At 42.0% G+C, this 16,370-nt stretch overlaps 2 protein-coding genes across 3 annotated transcripts in view; one reads left to right on the top strand and one right to left on the bottom strand.

Moving 5' to 3' along the window:
• Positions 1-266: 266 nt before the first annotated feature.
• On the bottom strand, positions 267-14,148 carry dnajb12a (DnaJ heat shock protein family (Hsp40) member B12a). The gene is made up of 9 exons (XM_064934015.1): positions 13,969-14,148; positions 13,232-13,400; positions 12,736-12,881; positions 6,046-6,225; positions 5,706-5,788; positions 4,867-4,976; positions 4,193-4,365; positions 3,807-3,944; positions 267-2,193 (listed from the first exon to the last, which is right to left on the bottom strand). The coding sequence occupies exons 1-8, from the start codon at positions 14,099-14,101 to the stop codon at positions 3,823-3,825; spliced, it is 1,116 nt and encodes a 371-aa protein (XP_064790087.1). The 5' UTR covers positions 14,102-14,148; the 3' UTR covers positions 267-2,193; positions 3,807-3,822.
• trmt2b (tRNA methyltransferase 2 homolog B) overlaps positions 14,126-16,370 on the top strand; it is a 21,198-nt gene continuing 18,953 nt past the window's right edge. For both annotated transcript variants that reach the window (XM_064934014.1, XM_064934013.1), the window contains exon 1: positions 14,126-15,180. In XM_064934014.1, the coding sequence (XP_064790086.1) occupies positions 14,530-15,180 (651 nt within the window). In that variant the 5' untranslated portion in view covers positions 14,126-14,529. The remainder of the gene's footprint in view (positions 15,181-16,370) is intronic.

Here is a 16,370-nt window from a genome sequence, read left to right as displayed (position 1 = left end):
AAATGTAAGATATGGGCATTACAATGCAAAACTGCTGTTTTTAAACCATGCATTTGATTAGACATATTTCTTTGATATGCAAATATTCACCTGTTAACCTGTACTGCTTTTAGTACTTTCCTTCAAAAACTTTAAATTGAAACTAATTATTTTTCAAATTAAATATCCACATGAAGTACTTTGTCAATGGACCAAATATTTGTCTCTGTAATATTTCAGTGGCACCACATTAAGTCATAATTGTGACTATAAAAGGAAGAGGCCGATTTGTGTTTAATTTTAATAAATACAGATTTTCATTTGTGCAATCATTTTCAATAGTCATCTCCATAATCCAACGGACTACAAGCAAATCCACAGGGTACATTAAATGATATAGTAAATGACATTAGCTTCTTAACGCCATCTACACTGTGTTGTTAAAAATTACGATGTATAGTATATACAAGTATGAACTATATATATAAAGAATTATTGGTTTAAATGTCTATAACAGAAGGCCTTGAGTTGGTTCTTCAAAATATTTATCAAACATAACAGGGAAAAGGAAGAAGCTTTATTTTAGCAGCTTTAGCAGTATACAGTGCCTTCAGAAACTATGTATACCCCTTGACTTGTTCCACATTTTGTGTTACAACCTGAATTCAAAATGGATTAAATAAAAACATTTTCTCATCCATCTACACACAGTAACCCATAATGAAAGTGAAAACATGTTTTTAGAAATGTTTGCACATTTATTGAAAATTAAATACAGAAATCTAGTGTTCACACACCTGAGGCAATACATGTTAGAATCACCTTTGGCAGCGATTACAGCTGTGAGTCTTTCTGGGTAAGTCTCTAAAGAGCTTTACACACCATTGTACAATATTTGCCCATTAATCATTGTTTCAAATTCGTCAAGCTCAGTCAAATTGTTTGTTGATCATTGTTAGACAACCATTTCCACGTCTTGCCATAGATTTTCAAACAGATTTATGGCCAAAATGGTAAACTTGGCCACTTGAACATTAACTGACTTTTTGGCTAGAAACTCCAGTGTAGATTTGGCCATGTGTTTTACGGTTATTGTCCTTATGAAAGGTGAATTTACCTCCCCGTGGCTGATGGAAAGCAGACTGAATTAGGTTATCCTCTACGTACTCAGTAATGTGTTGTATTGGATTTGCCCCAAACACAATACTTTGTATTCAGGACAAAAAGTGAATTGCTTTGCCACATTTCTTTAAGTATAACTTTAGTGCCTTGTTGCAAACAGCCATTAAACTCTGTAACTGTTTTAAAGTCACCATTGGCTTCATGGTGAAATCTCTGAGCAGTTTCCTTCCTCTGCGGCAACTGAGTTAGGAAGGTCACCTGTATCTTTGTAGTGACTGGGTGTATTGATACACCATCCAAAGTGTAATTAATAACCTCACCATCCTCAAAGGGATATTCAATGTCTGCTTTGTTATTTTTACCCATTTACCAATACGTATTGGATGTATTGGAAAACATCCCTGGTTTTTGTGGTTGAATCTGTGTTTGAAGGGATCTTACAGATAATTTTGTGTGTGGGGTAGAGATGAGGAAGTCATTAAATATCATGTTAAACACTATTACTTATTATGTGACGTGTTAAGCACCTTTTTACACCTGACCATATTTAGGCTTGCCATAACAAAGGGGATGAATACTTGTTGACCCAAGACATTTCAGCTTTTCATTTGTAATTAATGTAAACATTTTGAAAAACATAATTCCACATAATAATTATGGGGTATTGTGTGTAGGCCAGTGACATTAAAAAAAAATAATATTTAACACATTTTAAATTCAGGCTGTAACAACTAAATGTGGAAAAGTCAAGGGTGTTCATACTTTCTGAAGGCAATGCACCATTCAAAAATACATTTAATCTCTCGTTTTCAAAAAACCTTGACACCCGTCTAGTTCTGCCAGCCTTGAAGTGTTTTTGTATTTAAACCAGCCATCACCTTCTCCGTCTGTTTCACAGTTCTATAGGAAGTTAAGACTGACCACAGGAGTGTGCAAAGAGACAGCCCCCCCCCCCTGACAGGCCATATCTGTCTGCAACCCACCATATGGATCTAAGGCAGTTTCTCTCAAATTGCTGCTCCATTTTTTGTGTGGGCTTGAATAGGGCGTTGTATATTGATTTCTTCTCATTCGATTCAAGTACCAAATAATCTGAGGGGAAAAAATAAGTATGGAGCAATTAATAAAACATCAAACAACAACAAAACCTTTGAGATTGAGGATTAAATCAGAGTATAAAGGCAGCAAGACATGCAAGCACACATCAAACAGGATAACGATTAATCATGGGCACCGATAATGGAAAATCTATATCAGAAAAAATATATATACATACTGCTCAAAAAAATAAAGGGAAAACTTAAACAACACATCCTAGATCTGAATGAATGAAATATTCTTATTAAATACTTTTTTCTTTACATAGTTGAATGTGCTGACAACAAAATCACACAAAAATTATCAATGGAAATCAAATTTATGAACCCATGGAGGTCTGAATTTGGAGTCACACTCAAAATTAAAGTGGAAGACCACACTACAGGCTGATCCAACTTTGATGTAATGTCCTTAAAACAAGTCAAAATGAGGCCCAGTAGCCTCCACGTGCCTGTAGGACCTACCTACAACGGCTGGGCATGCTCCTGATGAGGTGGTGGATGGTCTCCTGAGGGATCTCCTCCCAGACCTGGACTAAAGCATCCGCCAACTCCTGGACAGTCTGTGGTGCAACGTGGTGTTGGTGGATGGAGCGAGACATGATGTCCCAGATGTGCTCAATTGGATTCAGGTCTGGGGAACGGGCGGGCCAGTCCATAGCATCAATGCCTTCCTCTTGCAGGAACTGCTGACACATTCCAGCCACATGAGGTCTAGCATTGTCTTGCATTAGGAGGAACCCAGGGCCAACCGCACCAGCATATGGTCTCACAAGGGGTCTGAGGATCTCATCTCGGTACCTAATGGCAGTCAGGCTACCTCTGGCGAGCACATGGAGGGCTGTGCGGCCCCCAAAGAAATTACACCCCACACCATGACTGACCCATTGCCAAACCGGTCATGTTGGAGGATGTTGCAGGCAGCAGAACGTTCTCCACGGCATCTCCAGCTTTCAAAAGTGACCAAAACATCAGCCAGGAAGCATAGGAACTGAGAAGAACCACTCCTTTATTGGGGGGGGGGTCTTGCTAATTGCCTATAATTTCCACCTGTTGTCTATTCCATTTGCACAACAGCATGTGAAATTTATTGTCCATCAGTGTTGCTTCCTAAGTGGACAGTTTGATTTCACAGAAGCGTGATTGACTTGGAGTTACATTGTGTTGTTTAAGTGTTCCCTTTATTTTTTTGAGCAGTGTACACTGGTTCAATACAATACATTGCAACTGTAAAAGTTCACTTTTCGTTTCACTTCCACAGCTATGTGAAGTCGAGGCAACTGGACGCCCATTGGGCTAGGTGTGAATGTTCTGGGAGCCTAACTTACTCATGAGTTTGAATGCAATGGAAAGCCATTGTCGACTGTCGACGATAACCCATCAGCAAGCAATTAAGTATGCTAAATTGAGAGCATGTGAGAACATCTGCGAGAAGGTTTTGTGCATGCAGGAACAGTCATGTATGCTTTTTTTTACATAATAGCTTAGGGTTACAGAAAGGATAAACCAATATCAAGACGTGCCTTGCTCATATCGATATCAAACCGATATCAAACAATATTGAGGTCAAAACAATATCAATTCATATTGATATCATATCAAATTTACCATTCTGTTTGAGTTCTTATCCATGTAGCATGATCTGAATCTCCGACAGTCGTGAGCAGCTAGGCGTGCCCATCCGCTGAGCCCTTTGGTACAAGTCAGAGTCTCCGAAATAACGAGCACGGTACAGCAAGCCTTCCTCTGGAAGACAAAAACACACACAAATGTATCCAATATATTGAAAAATATAATCACGCAAATGATAAAAAAATAGCTAACTTCAGCATAACTTCACTGCATTGGGATGGTTAGTAGTCGCTAGAATGCTGGAGAGGACAATGTGAGAGGAAAATAGCCAAGCCAGTACAGTAAAGCACAATATGGCATGATACTGTGAAAAGGGTACCAACTTTGCATGTCTGTTGTGTTAACGTTGGGCTGTGACTTACTCTGTTGCTTCTCCTTCCAGCAGTTGTTCCGGAGGTTGGAGATGTAGTCTTCCTCCACGCTCCTCTCCACATTCCTTAGGTCTTTTCCAGAGTACTCCTTGGTGAAGCTAGCTCCTACGTAGTAAGCCACCTTCAGGGTCTGTGTCTGCCTCCGGTTGATGTGGCCCGCACCTCTGCAGCGCAGCACAGGAAGTGATAAAAGAGGATGTGAGAGTGTGATAAACAGGGTGGTTCAACTTCCTAAGTGACATCATGTCATAAAGAATTACAAGAAAAACAAAAGGTAAATTAAGTCATACAATCAAAATCTTGACACACAGGTCCTATACGAGCAAAGGCTAAACATGTATAATTTAATGTTGTAATTACTGAAACCCTCAGATGTAATAAATTATATGTGATAAAGTGATAACCAGAAATGCTTTAGAGGTTGTTCATCAATATCAAGTTTTACACTGACTCAACTAAAGCCTTTCAAATTTCCTTGTGACAAAACTAACATTTAATATATTCTGAAGCTGTGACCCCAAGCTGAAAATTCTGGGTCACGATCCACCATGTCTGTCAAACACTGCTATCATAAGTAAGTAGCAGAGGTGTATAGAAGTTTGTATAACTATTTTATAAGTGAGTAGTAGAAGTGTTAGTGTGTAAAGGAGGACACTGAGACTCACGAGCGGTGGCTAAGGCTGTAGGGGGGAGGGGTCACCATCATCTGGCTGAGGGCGGAGACGAAGATTAGGATGAGGATGGGCATCAGCTGGACAAACAGGGCAAAACCTCCCTATAGGGGAACAGAGAAAGAAAGATATACAGAGAGAAAGAGAGTGAGATAAGAGTCAACCCTGCTCAAGCACTCCCCATGTGAATTCCAAATGGACTCCTAGCCCCTACTCCTTTTTTTAGGTGTTTATGCAGACCTGAAAGGATTGGCAGAACCTCAACCTGCCTGACAGAGAGGGTAAGATGGAACTATAACAATTGCTTTCAAATATACACAAAGTCTCTAGGGATAGAGGTCGATTTAGTATTCAGCACATACAGTACCAGTCAAAAGTTTGGACATACCTACTCATTCAATGTTTTATCTTAATTGTTACGTTTTTTACATTGTAGAATAATAGTGAAGACATCAAAACTATCATCATGTAGTAACCAAAAAAATATATATTTTAGATTATTCAAAGTAGCCACCCTTTGCACTTTTGGCATTTTCTCAACCAGCTTCACGAGGAATGCTTTTCCAACAGTCTTTATGGAGTTCCCACATATGCTGAGCACTTGTTGGCTGCTTTTTCTTCACTCTGCGGTCCAACTCATCCCAAACCATCTCAATTGGGTTGAGGTCAGGTGATTCCATTTTGAATTCAGCACGTCACAGAATAAGCTAGATAACTAAACACGGTATAAGTTTGACTATTGTCATGGTCAGCACTCTTCATTCTGTCATGAAGTGAGGATGTAAGAAATGTGTCCATTGATCAACAAAAAGGAGTCTACAGATTTCACATACATCCCGCTGTTCTCTCCTCTCTGGTCCTGCTCTATGCTGATGGCCAAAGTGCATTCCGCCATTTCTGTAAACATGAACATTACCTGGAAGAGAGCAGAACATACAGTATAAAACAACAATTAGCATCCAAACATCCAGGCCAGCAGAACATAATTTAGACCTCATTTTTGTCCACAACCAAGATTGTGTTCATTAGGGCATGCAACCGATAATGTTTCAAAACATTTTGCCACAGAAAACAAAAATGTGCTTTTCTTATTGGGGAAATCCAGGAAGTCCCTCCCTGTTTCAGTCCATTTTCTTTCGTTTGGTGCCTAATTAATAATATGACCCAACTCACGTGATGGGAAACCTCCTCCAAAGAACATGTTGAAGAGGTCCTCGGGCGAGATGTCGGCTTCAAAGTCGTGGCGCTGGTGCCTGTGCTGTTGTCTCGTAGGGTGAGCTCTCTCCTCACCATACTGGTCATACTGGCTCCGCTTCTCTGTGTTACCGAGTACAGCGTATGCATTGCCAATGGCTGGAGAACAAAAAAAACACACAGTAACCATTGTTCCAAGATGGCGTAGCAGTCGGACGTCTGTTTTGTCTTGTCCAGTCCCGTGTATATATCGTTTTCTTCATATATATTTTGTATACATTTTTAATCTCAATCTCTCAATAACCCAATTTCCATCTACGGACTGAACATACTCTCCTGCAACTTGCCTCTCCCAATGTGGTACGGATCTGCTATTTTTTATATTTTAGAAACAGAACCCCCATCAGCAGCTTGCCAGCTAACTAGCTACTAGCTAGTAGTCAGTTAGCCATCACCCTTAACTCGGACATCAGCCAGCCTCAGCCGGTCAATCCCTGCCAGTCTACACAGCGCAAAATCAACCCAGAGCATATCGGACTGCTTTTTCTCTACCACATCTCCGGATTCCTACCGCAAGCTCTGAACCTTTACACCGGATCATCGCAGTGAGCTAGCAGCTATCCGAGTGGCTATCGATCCATCAGTCAATTCCTGGGCTACAATACCTCTTCAGTCAATTGGAATAATTGACCCTTTACTGCTGACGCGGAGCCCCGCCGATCCATCACGACTGGTCTGCCAAAGTAACCGCCCGAGGGGGTTTCAACAGACTCTTCCATTGCGACGTCCCATCTGCTAGCCCTGGCCTGCTAGCTGTCTGAATCGCCGTGTCTCCAGCTCACCTAGCTACTCACTGGATCCTATGATCAGTCGGCTACACATGCCTCTCCCTAATGTCAATATGCCTTGTCGATTGCTGTTTTGGTTAGTGATTGTCTTATTTCACTGTAGAGCCTCCAGCCATGCTCAATATGCCTTAGCTAGCCCTTTTGTTCCACCCCCCACACATGCGGTGACCTCACCTGGCTTAAATGGTGCCTCTAGAGACAAAACCTCTCACATCGTCACTCAATGCCTAGCTTTACCTCCACTGTACTCACATCCTACTATACCCTTGTCTGTACATTATGCCTTGAATCTATTCTTCCGCGCCCAGAAATCTGCTCCTTTTGCTCTCTGTTCCGAACGCACTAGACGACCAGTTCTTATAGCCTTTAGCCGTACCCTTATCCTACTCCTTCTCTGTTCCTCTGGTGATGTACAGGTTAACCCAGGCCCTGCAGCCCCCAGCATCACACCTATTCCCCAGGTGCTCTCATTTGTTGACTTCTGTAACCGTAAAAGCCTTGGTTTCATGCATGTTAACATTAGAAGCCTCCTCCATTTGTTTGTTTTATTCACTGCTTTAGCACACTCCGCCAACCCGGATGACCTAACCGTGTCTGAATCCTGGATTAGGAAGGCCACCAAAAATCCTTAAATTTCCATTCCCAACTATAACATTTTCAGACAAGATAGAACTGCCAAAGGGGGCAGAGTTGCAATCTACTGCAGAGATAGTATGACAGAACTCTGCAAGCTATTCAGGTCTGTGCCCAAACAATTCGAACTTCAACTTTTTTTTAAATCACCGTTCCAGAAACAAGTCTCTCACCGTTGCCACTTGTTGTAGACCCCCTTCAGCCCCCAGCTGTGCCCTGGACACCATATGTTAATTGATCGCCCCCCATCTATCTTCAGAGATCGTACTGTTATGTGACCTAAACTGGGACATGCTTAACACCCCATCCGTCCTACAACCTAAGCTAGATGCTCTCAATCTCACACAAATTATCAAGGAACCTACCAGGTACAACCCTAAATCTGCAACCATGGGCACCCTCTTAGACATCTTCCTGACCAACTTGCCCTCTAAATACATCTCTGCTGTCTTCAACCAGGATCTCAGCGATCACTGCCTCATTGCTTGCGTCTGTAATTCGTCCGTGGTCAAACAACCACCGCTCATCACTGTCAAACGCTCCCTAAAACACTTCAGCAAGCAGACCTTTCTAATGGACCTGGCCCGGGTATCCTGGAAGGATATTGACCTCATCCCGTCAGTAGAGGATGCCTGGTTGCTCTTCAAAAGTGCTTTCCTCACCATCTTTAATAAGCATGCCCCATAAAAAACTGTAGAACTAAGAACAGATATAGCCCTTGGTTCCCCCCTGACTTGACTGCCCTTGACCAGCACAAAAAAATCCTGTGGCGTTCTGCATTAGCAACAAATAGCCCCCACAATATGCAACTTTTCAGGGAAGTCAGGAACCAATATACTCAGTCAGTTATGCTAGCTTTTTCCAACAGAAATTTGCTTCCTGTAGCACTAATTTCAAAAGGTTTTGGGACACTGTAAAGTCCATGGAGAATAAGAGCACCTCCTCCCAGCTGCCCACTACACTGAGGATAGGAAACACTGTCACCACGATAAATCTACGATAATCGATCATTTCAAGGCTGGCCATGCTTTCCACATGGCTACCCCTACCCCGGCCAACATCTCAGCACCCCCTGAAGCAACTTGCCCAAGCCCCCCTGCTTCTCCTTCACCCAAATCCAGTCAGCTGATGTTCTGAAAGAGCTGCAAAATCTGGATCCCGACAGATCAGCTAGGCTAGACAATCTGGACCCTCTCTTTCTAAAATTATCCACCAACATTGTTGCAACCCCTATTACTAGCCTATTCAACCTCTCTTTCGTATCGTCTGAGATCCCCAAAGATTGGAAAGCTGCCACGGTCATCCCACTCTTCAAAGGAGGAGACACTCTAGACCCAAACTTTTATAGACCTATATCCATCCTGCCCTGCCTTTCTAAAAACCTCGAAAGCCAAGTTAACAAACAGATCACCGACCAGTTCAAATCCCACCAAGCCTTCTCCACTATGCAATCTGGTTTCTGAGATGGTCATGGGTGCACCTCAGCCACACCCAAGATCCTAAACGATATCATAACCACCATCAATAAAAGACAGTACTGTGCAGCTGTCTTCATCGACCTGGCCAAGGCTTTCGACACTGTCAATCACAGCATTTTATCGGCAGACTCAATAGCCTTGGTTTCTCAAATGACTGCCTCGCCTGGTTCACCAACTACTTCTCAGATAGAGTTCAGTGTGTCAAATCACAGGGCCTGTTGTCCGAACCTCTGGTAGTCTCTATAGGGGTGCCAGTGTTCAATTCCCGGGCCGACTCTTTTCTCTGTATATATCAATGATGTCGTGCTTGCTGCTGGGGATTCTCTGATCCACCTCTATGCAGATGACATCATTATGTTTACATCTGACCCTTCTTTGGACACTGTGCTAACAAACCTCCAAACAAGCTTCAACGCCATACAACACTCCTTCCGTGGCCTCCAACTGCTTTTAAATGCTATTAAAACTAAGTGCATGCTCTTCAACCGATTGCTGCCCGCACCCTCCCGCCCGACTAGCATCACTACTCTGGTTGGTTCTGACCTAGAATATGTGGTCAACTACAAATACGTAGGTGTCTGGTTAGACTGTAAACTCTCCTTCCAGACTCACATTAAGCATCTCCAATCCAAAATTAAATCTAGAATCGTCTTCCTATTTCGCAACAAAGCCTCCTTCACTCATGCTGCCAAACATACCCTCGTAAAACTGACTATCCTACCGATCCTCGACTTCAGCGATGTCATTTACAAAATAGCCTCCAACACTCTACTCAGCAAACTTGATGTAGTCTATCACAGTGCCATCTGTTTTTGTCACCAAAGCCCCATATACTACCCACCACTGCAACCTGTATGCTCTCACTGGCTGGCCCCCACTACATATTCGTCGCCAAACCTACTGGCTCCAGGTCATCTATAAGTCTTTGCTAGGTAAAGCCCCGCCTTATCTCAACTCACTGGTCACCATAGCAACACCCACCCGTAGCACACTCTCCTCCAGGTATATTTCACTGGTCATCCCCAATAGAGGTCGATCGATTATGATTTTTCAACGCCGATACCGATACTAATTGTTGGAGGATCAAAAAAGCCGATACCGATTACATCCGCCGATTTTCTACATTTTTAAATTTGTAATAATGACAATTACAACATTACTGAATGAACACTTATTTTACCTTAATATAATACATCAATAAAAATCTATTTTGCTTCAAGTAAATAATGAAACATGTTCAATTTGGTTTAAATAATGCAAAAACAGAGTGTTGGAGAAGTAAAAGTGCAATATGTGCCATGTAAGAAAGCTAACGTTTGAATTCCTTGCTCAGAACATGAGAACATATGAAAGCTGGTGGTTCCTTTTAACATGAGACTTCAATATTCCAAGGTAAGAGGTTTTAGGTTGTAGTTAATATAGTATTTATAGGACTATTTCTCTCTATACCATTTGTATTTCATTAACCTTTGACTATTGGATGTTCTTATAGGCACTATACTATTGCCAGTGTAACAGTATAGCTTCCGTCCCTCTCCTCGCCCCTACCTGGGCTTGAACCAGGAACACATCGACAACAGCCACACTCGAAGCATCGTTACCCATCGCTCCACAAAAGCTGCGGCCCTTGCAGAGGTCTCAGAGCGAGGAGAGAGCTGCGGCCCTACTCCAAGTCTCAGAGCGAGTGACGTTTGAAACGCTATTAGCGCAAACCACCGCTAACTAGCTAGCCATTTCACATCGGTTGCACCAGCCATTAGTCTGATAGGCTTGAAGTCATAAACAGCGCTGTGCTTGCGAAGAGATGCTGGCAAAACACACGCAAGTGCTGTTTGAATGAATGCTTACGAGCCTGCTTCTGCCTACCATCGCTCAGTCAGACTGCTCTATCAAATCATAGACTTAATTATCATATAATAACACACAGAAATACGAGCCTTTGGTCATTAATATGGTCGAATCCGGAAACTATCATTTTGAAAACAAAATGTTTATTATTTCAGTGAAATACGGAACCGTTCGGTATTTTATGTAACGGGTGGCATCCCTAAATCTAAATATTCCTGTTACATTGCACAACCTTTAATGTTATGTCAAAATTATGTAAAATTCTGGCAAATTAGTTCGCAATGAGCCAGGCTGCCCAAACTGTTGCATATACCCTGACTCTGCGTGCAATGATCGTAAGAGAAGTGACACAATTTCACCTGGTTAATATTGCCTGCTAACCTGGATATATGTTAGCTAAATATGCAGGTTTAAAAATATATACTTCTGTGTATTGATTTTAAGAAAGGCATTGGCGTTTATGGTTAGGTACACATTGGAGCAACGATACGCACTGCATTGATTATATGCAACGCAGGACACGCTAGCTAAACTCGTAATATCATCAACCATGTGTAGTTATAACTAGTGATTATGATTTTATTTTTATTTATTTTATTTTTCCTTTATTTAACTAGGCAAGTCAGTTAAGAACAAATTCTTATTTTCAATGACGGCCTAGGAACAGTGGGTTAACTGCCTGTTCAGGGGCAGAACGACAGATTTGCACCTTGTTAGCTCGGGGATTTGAACTTGCAACCTTCCGGTTACTAGTCCAACGCTCTAACCACTAGGCTACTCTCCCAATGATTGATTGATTGATTGTTTTTCATAAGATAAGTTTAATGCTAGCTAGCAACTTACCTTGACTTCTAATGCATTCGCGTAACAGGCAGGCTCCTCATGGAGTGCAATGAGAGGCAGGTGGTTAGAGCGTTGGACTATAACTATAAGGTTGCAAGATTGGCTCCCCTGAGCTGACAAGGTGAAAATCAGTCGTTCTGCCCCTGAACAAGGCAGTTAACCCACCGTTCCTAGGCCGTCATTGAATATAAGAATGTGTTCTTAACTCACTTGCCTAGTTAAATAAAATATATATATTTTTTATTTAAATGTAATTTATTTTTAAATCGGCCAAATCGACGCCCAAAAATAACGATTTCCGATTGTTATGAAAACTTGACATGGGCCATAATTAAATCGGCCATACCGATTAATCGGTCGACCTCTAATCCCCAAAGCCAACACTTCCTTTGGCCGCCTTTCCTTACAGCTTTCTGCTGCCAATGCCTGGAACGAATTGCAAAACAATAACTGAACCTGGAGCCTTATATCTCCCTCTCTAACTTTAAGCATCAGCTGTCAGAGCAGCTTACCGATCACTGTACCTGTACACAGCCAATCTGTAAATAGCACACCCAACTACCTCATCTCCATATTATTACTTACCCACTTGCTTTTTTGCACACCAGTTTCTCTACTTGCACATCATCATCTGCACATCTATAACTCCAGTGTTAATGCTAAATTGTAATTATTTCGCCTCTATGGCCTATTTATTGCCTTACCTCCCTACTCTTCTACATTTGCACACACTGTACATAGCTTTTCCTATTGTGTTATTGACTATACGTTTGTTTTGTGTAACTCTGTCTTGTGGTATTTTTCACACTGCTTTGCTTAATCTTGGCCAGGTCACAGTTATAAATGAGAACTTGTTCTCAACTGGCCTACCTAGTTAAATAAAGGTGAGGGAAAAAATTAAAAAATTAAAAAACTTCAGTTAAGCTTTTAAACATACTTGCCATGATGGTATACTTCAGATATGACATTGTGTACTCATTAGCAAGCAGTGAAATTTCAAGTGCCAGAAAAGAGGTTACCTTTAAATGCCTCTGTGGCTCCTGGAGCATGGTTTTTATCAGGGTGGAATTTCAGGGCCAGTTTCCTGTAGGACTTCTTCAGGTCCTCCTCCCCGGCGTCCTTTTCAACTCCCAGAATATCATAGTAGTCTTTACAACTCTTTATTCTACACACATGGCATAAGAGAAGCAAAGAGAAAGTAAACAAGTCAGTGAAGCAACCCAATTAGTCGAGCAATGAGCAAGAAAACAACCAATGAACCATGTAGCACTATCTCAGGTTGTCTGAATCATTCTAAAGTATGCCCGTTAAAACATAATTTAGACAGAGGTTATGATTGTCAAAGTATACAAAGTAGATGTTCCCCTTAAACACAGATCTAGGATAATTGAATCAACCCCAATCATGATTCCAAACGTTAACCATTAGAGAGGATAAACAAATACCAAATCCTGGACCAGCAGTGAGGGGGAACTCATTCTGGCTCTGTTCAACGGAATAAGTACACAGACATACTTTTTAACAGCATCCAGCTGATCTGATGTGTATGGTTTGGCTGAGTCTGTGGCTGAGTCTCCGGCTTCGTCCCCATGGCTACGTTGTCTCACTCCAGAACCATCCCCATTCATAGGCCTCTCTGCTCCGTCCGGTGGTTTCTTATTCTGTTCGATAGACTCTAGTAAACCTGGGTGGATAGGAATAGGTTTACGGGACAGCTGCAGATGATAAGTGGTAACGTTGGCATGTCACTGCAGCCATATAACTTACACTTCTCTCCCCATAACTAAGGCTAATGTAAGACGTGCATCACAGTGCAGTAAGGCCTACATTTTATCTCCAACACTATTTTGTAACTATGTAACGTTACAGCAATGTTGGTGGTGCCACCTGTGTCAGCATATTACAAGCAAGAAAGTTACGGAAGTAGTTACTAGCTAGCTTGGCCATTCATGTACTGTAATGCAAGAGCCTTAGGTGGGCTGGGTATGGGTTTCTCGAGAGCTAACGGGGTCGATAGCTTGTTGTTAGCTTGCTAGCTATCGCAGATGTTTATCATTAACATGAGAAATCACTCAACATGCCATAACAAAGATTCGTTGTTGATAACAAAATGAACTACAAGTACCACCTCTCCAAAAACTGAGGTCGATGTCATGCTAGCTAAAAGTTAGCATATTTGGTTCTGAGTGTACTTTGGCCCACCACCAACTGACAGGAAATACTGCACGCATAAAAATAGATAATCAACGTACTTTTGGCCTGATCGGTTGGAAACAAACGCTGTGCCTTTTCTAGAAACCTCTTAGCTTTGTCTGTCTGGTTATTACTGAGCGCGCTTATAGAAATCTTAATACACCGTTCAGCTTCGTCCTTGTTTGATTCCATCGCGACAGCGGAACTAGTCTGTTTACTCGCCAGATGGTCGCCCTATGATGGCGTCACCGGGAAGGTAAAATAAAGTTGGAACTTAAATAATACGTCATGAATTTCAATCTCCATGGACATGTGTACATTCAGGGTCAGTGACTAATTCATTTTAACATAGTTGGCTTCAAATTGCGAATTGTGATACATTGCGATATACCCATTCTGTATGTGTTTGGTGGTCTAAGCTATTTGTCAAATTGTAAATACAGAAATACATGTATTGTAACAAGTGGTTAACCAATATATATATATTTTTAAAGCTAGCTTCATTCAAGCTAACTGATCAACGGAGGCGTCCAAGGAACAATAATCCCAATGTATGTACAACAGCCATTAAAACGTGTGTGTTCCTGTGTATAGTTTAATCATATAATCCCCCATTTGCCATGCTTTTAATGCTAGCGGGTTTAAGGCCAGCATTACTAAAACATAAGCTAGTAAATGTTCTGGTGGAGGCATGTCTATGCTCGGGAGCCAAGGACACCACCACCAACCCAGGGAAACCACCAAAATTATCAAAGAAGAAATGGAGAAAGAAGTTCAGGAACAAGCCTGCATCAAATGAACACCTGCCCTGGGAGGAGAGACTGGCCGACGCTGTCACTCCTCTGTGGCGCCTGAGTTACTATGATCAACTCCAGCTGAAACAGAAGCACCAGGAGAGGATCCTACTACAGCTCTCAGATCAGCTCTTATGTGGAGAGTCGACCCAACATAAGGCCTTGACACAATGTCCTTCTCCACCCAGGAGTACCAAACTCAGCTTCCCTCTGCTGCCTATCTTACCGTCACCTGTCAGGGACGGCTACCGCAACAAGTCTACCTTCTCAGTCAACCGTGGCGTGGATGGCAACCCTAAGACGGTGGGGTTCTACGTGGGAACGGGAAAGGTGGGAAACATTGTGTGTGTGAACGGGGACCACCTCCTCAACATGCCCGAGAGACATAAGCTGGTGGCCAGGTGCTACCAGGACTTCCTCCGCCTTTCAGCCCTGGAGCCCTGTCTGCTGTTCCACGATGGAGGCCACTGGAGGGAGGTAGGATAGTATCTAAACCCAGTTCAGATGTAATTTAATATATTTCATGTATTCTAACACCATCACAACTAATTCTAATCAAATTAATAGTGGTGGCATTCCTGCTTGATCAGATCTCACAACACTTGTATAGGTGTTTAACATAACAGCTAATCACATCATATGATATCGCAAGCAATCTGATGCCTGACTGTGCAGTCGATGAAGTGGCAAACAACCATTGGTTGATGCAATGCAACGGCCGTTTTTGAGAGCATCAAAACCGTGATGCATCTTAGGTAAATTAACTGACTTGACTGATCTACAAATAATAATGGTGCTCAGAAAGTGACTTTTTGGACATGAATGCCAAAACATTCAAGAGATTAAGGTGCTCAAAGTTGACATCTTTTGCATTTCCACTAGAGGTTGACCGATTAATCGGAATGGCCGATTAATTAGGGCTGATTTTCAAGTTTTTATAACAATTGGAAATCAGTATTTTTGGGCGCTGATTTGCCGATTTTATATATATATATATATATATAATTTTTACATTTTTATACCTTTTATTTAACTAGGCAAGTCAGTTAAGAACACCATTCTTATTTACAATGACGGCCTAGGAACGGTGGGTTAACTGCCTTGTTCAGGGGCAGAACGACAGATTTTCACCTTGTCAGCTCGGGGGATCCAATCTTGCAACCTTTCAGTTAATTAGTCCAACGCAATAACGACCTGCCTGTCTCTCGTTGCACTCCACAAGGAGACTTGACTGCCTGTTACACGAATGCAGTAAACCAAGATAAGTTGCTAGCTAGCATTAAACTTATCTTATAAAAAACAATCAATCATAATCACTAGTTAACTACACATGGTTGATGATATTACTAGATATTATCTAGCGTGTCCTGCGTTGCATATAATCTGACTGAGCATACAAGTATCTAAGTATCTGACTGAGCGGTGGTAGGCAGAAGCAGGCATGTAAAAATTCATTCAAACAGCACTTTGTGCGTTTTGCCAGCAGCTCTTCGTTGTGCGTCAAGCATTGCGCTGTTTATGATTTCAAGCCTATCAACTCCCGAGATAAGGCTGGTGTAACCGAAATTAAATGGCTAGCTAGTTAGCGCGCGCTAATAGCATTTCAAACGTCACCTGCTCTGAGCCTTCTAGTAGTTGTTCCCCTTGCTCTGCATGGGTACCGCTGC

This window comes from Oncorhynchus masou, chromosome 24 (genome assembly GCF_036934945.1).
Source record: "Oncorhynchus masou masou isolate Uvic2021 chromosome 24, UVic_Omas_1.1, whole genome shotgun sequence".
NCBI lineage: Eukaryota > Metazoa > Chordata > Actinopteri > Salmoniformes > Salmonidae > Oncorhynchus > Oncorhynchus masou.
Note: the sequence above shows the minus strand (reverse complement) of the source record. Positions and strands in the feature narration are given on the sequence as shown.

Bases quoted from the DNA above. Each gene is read 5' to 3' on its own strand.
- dnajb12a (XM_064934015.1), bottom strand. From the start codon at position 14,101: ATGGAATCAAACAAGGACGAAGCTGAACGGTGTATTAAGATTTCTATA. The intron at 12,882-13,231 runs GTATGTCTGTGT...CCATGTGTGTAG, and splicing joins CAGCTGGATGCTGTTAAAAA to AATAAAGAGTTGTAAAGACT. The intron at 6,226-12,735 runs GTAACCTCTTTT...TTTGTTCTCCAG, and splicing joins AGCCACAGAGGCATTTAAAG to CCATTGGCAATGCATACGCT.